The sequence below is a fragment of the Physeter macrocephalus genome, chromosome 7 (assembly GCF_002837175.3).
Source record: "Physeter macrocephalus isolate SW-GA chromosome 7, ASM283717v5, whole genome shotgun sequence".
NCBI classification, from domain to species: Eukaryota; Metazoa; Chordata; class Mammalia; order Artiodactyla; family Physeteridae; genus Physeter; species Physeter macrocephalus.
Window position 1 is genome coordinate 59,358,076 of NC_041220.1, and position 6,000 is coordinate 59,364,075.

Genomic DNA, 6,000 nt, shown 5'->3' on the forward strand with positions numbered 1-6,000 from the left:
AGCTCAAGCTAAAAATCTAACCTTATGAAAAGCTGAGCCCGCCCAATAACTTGCACTGGCCTCTGACCTAGCTAAGCTTTAGCACAGCGAGGCCTGACAAAGCTCCTTCCCCAAGAACTGCCATTTCTCAAATCCAGCACCCATGATTCAGTGTGGAAGGAAAAAAAATTATTGGGAGTAGAGGCAAATAGGTCAAGGGGTGGGAAGAAAAACTATTCTGATGTACAGAAAGGTAAAAAAACACTATAGTTCTGGAATTAGGGCTACTCCTAGATAGATCAAATGAAAACAAAACCTATTTGTATTTACCATTAAATGAACAGAAACAAAAGTCTCACCAACTTCAGCCACCCATGGCTGAACAGAGTTTTTTGGGTTTTGGTTTTAACTATTCTTTCATCCTTGTTGGCATTCAGGCTTTCCATTACATCTCAGCCTCTCATTGTTCCAGCACTACTGATGAAGTCTCAATAGCAAAGAACTGTGCTGAACACCAAAATTCTGATTAGTTGATGTATTAGATTTGGTTTATCAATATTTGCATGCACACATTTATTTTAATTATCTCTATTTAAATGATTTTTAATATCTCTCCTCCCTCCCTCCCTCCCGAGCCTGCTTTTCCACACCCTTTTCTCACCTGCATTCTAAGGTCCCCCTTTTCTTTCCTTTAGTTCCCCCTGCTCCAGAAGCAAAACAGGGACTGCAGGGAACTGATATAAAGGGGGCAGGTTTACGACATATCATCCTATATGGGATATCCTCTATACTATGTGTTGTCTATAGACAAGTAGCATTTCCTGCCTTGCGTGCCTCTGAGCCTGGGCAGAACTCATGTGCTGATGCTGTGCTCACACATGATGCTAACAATCCACCATCATGTTTCCTAGAGGTTCAGGAGCGTTCCCGAACCTGAAGAACATGACCAGATGACAAAGTCTTCAATGCGACAGCCATCACCAAGCAACTGAGCTCTTATTCCTACCAGCCCAGGAGGGTCAATTCAAGAGTCGTAGGTGCTCCTTAGATTTCCATGACCTGTTCCACTCAAGCTAAAATTTCTGTAAGGCACTTTTTAAAAGTGCCAGAATCCTATTAGCGCTCCTAAAAAGACTCAACATCAAAAAAAATTTCATCCCAAGCCAAATATTTATATTTTGGCTGGTATTCTGCCAAATAGCCACAAGAGGCTGGTGTGATACAACTGCCCTGGAGTGAAGCTGGCCAAATCTAAGTGAAAAACAATAAAGCTCCAAGAATGAGCTGTCATGAAAAGGTACACAGTTCTTAGAATGAGATTTTTTGGCGGTTTGAAAAGTCAGATTCAAAGGGCTCTTGTTACTTCATAAAGGTTAAACTAAGGAAAACAAATCAAAATTGAAATGTTCAAAATTCCTGGGGATTTACAGTCCACTTTTAACAAAATGCTAAAAAAAAAAAAAACTCTTCTATTGAATAATGCAATATCTTCAATGTCTCCCACATAATTGTTCAGGTTATTTCTGGAAGCAATTTTGTCGCAGGTGGTCTTGACTGTACTTGGGTAGCAAGGAAAAAGACACCTGTGCCTGACAGGTCGTACACTAACTAATTCGCCCAGGGTGCCAAAGGAACAGAGATGCTGTGATTTCTGGATATGATTTTCTGCAGTGCCAGGTAAAAGAGGTCACATGCCCTGTACAGCCGCAGCTCGGCTCGTTCCGAGTGATGTGCAAGCTCCTCGGACAGAATTTTGCTAGGAATTCGGAGAAGCAGGCAAGCTGAGTGGAATTCCTCTCGGCACCGGCGTCTGTACTTTGCAGCTTCCTTTTCCGACGCCCTCGCGCTCATCCTGTGTCTCCATCCCGCGGATGCTCGGCCCTCCCGAGACTCCCGCTCACCGGCGGAGGACCCTCCCCGCACACCGCGCGGTGACGCCCCGCCCGCCAGCCAGGCTGGGTTCGGCCCGCCGCCGGCCCTGCCCGGCCGCAACGGCCCCGCCCGCCGCCCGTCAGCTCACTCACGCGGGAGGCCGCGGCGGCATCTCCATGGCGGCTCCTCTCAGGCTTCAGCTCGCGGGCGCCCGCCGCCGCCAGCACCATTCCAGCTGCGGACGCCTGCCCAGCCCGCCCGCCGCGCCGCGTCCCATCCGCCCGGGCGCCCGCCCGCCGCCCCGCACCCGCGCCGCACCCGCACCCGCCCCCGAGGTGGCCCAGCTCCGCCAGCCCCGCTCGGCTGGCTCTCTCAGCCTGCCGGCGCTGCTGGGGGCGGGGCTGCAGGCGGGCACTTCCGGGTGTGACGGGCCCTCGAGACCCCGCCCCGCCCCGCCCCTTCCTGCAACCGCGAAGTACGGGGTGGGTCCGCCGGCCCAGACGCTGGAGCAGGAGACGTAAGGGTGCGGTCTCGCCGGAAAGCGAGGCGAGCCTGTGCTCCGCGTTCCCTGACTGTCCCGCTCCACAGGCGCGCTCTCTCTGTCCTTTCCCAGCCTGCGGCCAGGGAGGCGGGGAGGGGTGGGCGTAGCCGATCCTTCCTCTGCGGATGGTGAAACTGAGGCAAGAAGAAATGACTCGCCTGTCCAGGGTCCCAAGCAGGAACTGGAGCCTCTCTGCTCAGGCTGTGATCCGCTCGTTGCACCTGCTGGGCGAGGTCTCGGCGCTGGGATGGGATGCAGAGCAAAACCAGGTCTCCGTGCCCGCGCACCTGTCCATCTGGACGTGACAAGGGAAACAGAAAAACGACGATGCCTGCTGTGAAAATACCAAATAATCAAGGCGAGGAGACAGGATGCTAAATGGTAGTCAAGGAAGGCCTCTCGAAACATGTCATTTAAAAGAGATGGAAGAAAGCGAATCTTGAGTAAATCAGAGTTCTCAGGGCAGAGGGAAAAGCAGTGCAGAGACTTCTGGCCATCGAAGAGCGGGAAGAGTACAATGTGGCTGATGGTTCCCCAAGTATGCCGCTGGGCAGCGGTAGCATATGGGAACTTGTTAGAAAGGCAAATTCTCGAGGCCCACTTCAGATCTCAATCAGAAGTTCTGAGAGTGAGGCCCAGCAGCCTGTGCTGTGACAAGCCCTCCAGAGGATGCTGGTGCCCGCTAAGGCTTAAGAACCTCTGCGGTAACTGAAGCAGAGTCAGGACAGGAGACAGTTGGAGGAGTTGGTGTCGGGGAATAGTGACAGATCACACAGGCGTGGTAGGCCATCAAAAAGGTTTTGGCTTTAACTGAGAAGGGGAACAATGAAAAGTTGTGAGCAACGTGATCTGATCATTAAAAGGATGACTTTCCTGGGATTTGTTTTAAAATCCTCCTCAAAAACAGGGAGGGTAGGGAATAGAAGAAAGAAGATGGGCAAAATGTTAATTTTTGATGCTGAGTGATGAGTGCATGGGGGTAGTCATTTATGTGTATGTTTTAAAAGGTTCATAATAAAAACTGATTTTTATGTTGCTGTATGAGCCATAGATGTAGGGAAGCAAGAAAGCAAACAAGGAGTTACCTGGCTGGGATGATCAGAGTGATAGCAGACGAGAGTTGCTGATAGATTAGATATAAGAGAAAGACTAGAGTGAAAGATGATCCCAAGGGTTTTGGTCTGGGCTCTTGGGAGAGTGGAGTTGACATTTACTGAGATTGAGGAAATAGAGAAGAAACAGATTTGGTGGGGCAAGGAGCGTAATTGCCAGTTCTGATTTAGACATGGTTACGTCTGAGGTGTCTGTTAAACATCCATGTGAAGATAGGTGTAGACAGTTAGGTATCTGGGGTGGACATAAATGTGTGGGTTGGCAGCATACAGGTGGTATTTAAGGACTGGTTGAGATCAACTAGATAATGTAACTGGAGTAAAGAAGAGACCAACAAGTGAGCCCTGGGGCACTCCAACACTAAGACAATAAGATAAGGAGGATTCAGCAAAGGAGACAGAAAAGGGAGCAGTAGTGAAGTAGGAGAAATGTCTTGGTAGCCTACTGACGTGTTCCAGGAAAAGGCTATATCTAGTAAGCCTTAGCATGAACTCACCCTTCCATAACCTGGCATTATTGACCCGCCATGAGGAGGGCTTACATGATTGAGTTATTTCTCAAGTGTTAGTGATTTTGTTCAGATCCATAATAAAACTTCCTACTTTATAAGGTCATTGTAAGAATTAAATAAAATAATCTATTTAAAACATATAGAGGACTTCCCTGATGGTGCAGTGGTTAAGAATCTGCCTGCCGATGCAGGGGACGTGGGTTCGATCCCTGGTCTAGGAAGATCCCATATGCCACGGAGCAGCTAAACCCGTGCGCCACAGCTACTGAGCCTGCGCTCCAGAGCCTGCGAGCCACAACTACTGACCCCACACGCCACATCTACTGAAGCCCACGTGCCCTAGAGCTCATGCTCCACAACAAGAGAAGCCACCACAATGAGAAGCCCGTGCACCACAACGAAGAGTAGCCCCCACCCCTTGCTCGCCTCAACTAGAAAAAGCCCACGGGCAGCAACAAAGACCCAATGCAGCCAAAAATAAATAAAATTTAAAATATTAAAATTTTAAAAAGTAAAGCATATAGCACTAAGTGTATAAGGGAAACACTTAATAAATGTTCATTGCTTTCGTTATTTCTGCATATTTCCATGACCATCAGTTATACTTGACTCAGCTAGGAATTGAGGTTAAGTGCTAAACCCAAGAGATACACACTAAGTTAGGTTTGATCAATCCTTTGGCCTGACCTCCTTCTTCTGCATGCAAGCAGAGTGAGCAGGACTGTTCGATCAGCCATTTCAGGAGATCTTTCAGGACAAAACAAAACAAAAACATGAAATTCTTCTAATGCTTTTGTGTCCTCCCACCCCAAATAGTGTTATAGGTGCACGTGAATACTGAAAAGTGAGGCTATGTCAATCTGACAAATAGGCACACAACTCCAAACCATAGCCCCTTTCACATCCTCCCCTGGATTAGTTTTGTCTGGTACAATTCTCTGCTTCTTAAGGGATCCAGTTCAGCTAGCATGCTAAATGTCTACTCAAACTTTTTCTTTTTCACACACATCGCTAAATTTGTAGGCCTGGGAAAGGGTAATTTTTTACCCTCAACCTTGCTAGGAGTTAAATATCAGCCCCACAAGCTCTGGTATCCTAGTGTGGTGGCCACCAGGTAGATTTGAAGACATTCGTGTTCCTAATTCAATTCTCTGCCCTGACCCCACTCCATGCAGAGAAGAGGAAGAACTAAGTCCACAGCTCAACATCTCATCTGTGCATCTTGAAGCAATTTGAAAATGTTAATTTACACTGAACCTTTGTTGTTTTCTGAAAAGATGGTGATGGGACCTTTAGCTTTCAGACATAGGCAGACCTGCTTAAGAGCAGTAGCAATTTATGAGGCCGGAGTTTCCATTTTCATCTTTGTGTGGACCAAGAAACTTCACAAAACTGGTCCTTGGCCAGATATAGCCTCAACAGTTAACCCTGTCTCACCAAACACAAGAAAAATAAACAAAAAACCTTGATAGGATGAACACAAATCCATCTGTGGGGAAAAAACGTTTAATATGTCTTCCTTTGTATGTCAGTTTCACCATATTCTGAAGTAAAAGATTAGGAGTAGCTACCCAAGGCCACCAAGGACTTCCTGTCTCCATTTCCATTGGCCTAAGAACTAACTAGCCATGCTGAGGTGTTTGACCTCTCCCTGTTCAGGTTATTATCTCCGACCACCTACCAATTCTTCTTTAGATGATCTCTTCACTCCCCCAAAGAGGGATGAGATATTACAGAAGTCCATTCATTTGTTATACTGTTGAAATAGAACAATTCCTTGGCTGTATTAGTAACCATAACCTAAAGCTAAGGTAAGTAGCTGGAATATATCACTGGTAAAGAAGATGCAACCATGCAGAGGAACAAGTCTGTGACAGTAGCTGGTAGCAAAAATTACTTAGATTGAGTCAAAATCAGATGGTGCAGTAGAACTAATGCCATGACATGGCAAGCACAAACATATCACATGGCAAGAATATGGGAA

At 47.3% G+C, this 6,000-nt stretch overlaps 1 protein-coding gene across 2 annotated transcripts in view; it reads right to left on the bottom strand.

The window, feature by feature from the left end:
• KLHL2 (kelch like family member 2) overlaps window positions 1-2,127 on the bottom strand; it is a 132,629-nt gene extending 130,502 nt beyond the window's left edge. The window contains exon 1 of one of the 2 annotated variants that reach the window (XM_024116869.3): window positions 2,004-2,127. In XM_024116869.3, the coding sequence (XP_023972637.1) occupies window positions 2,004-2,029 (26 nt within the window). In that variant the 5' untranslated portion in view covers window positions 2,030-2,127. Of the gene's footprint in view, window positions 1-640; window positions 679-2,003 lie in introns of those variants that run through there. The other variant, XM_055086009.1, reaches the window with a different exon arrangement.
• Window positions 2,128-6,000: the final 3,873 nt, after the last annotated feature.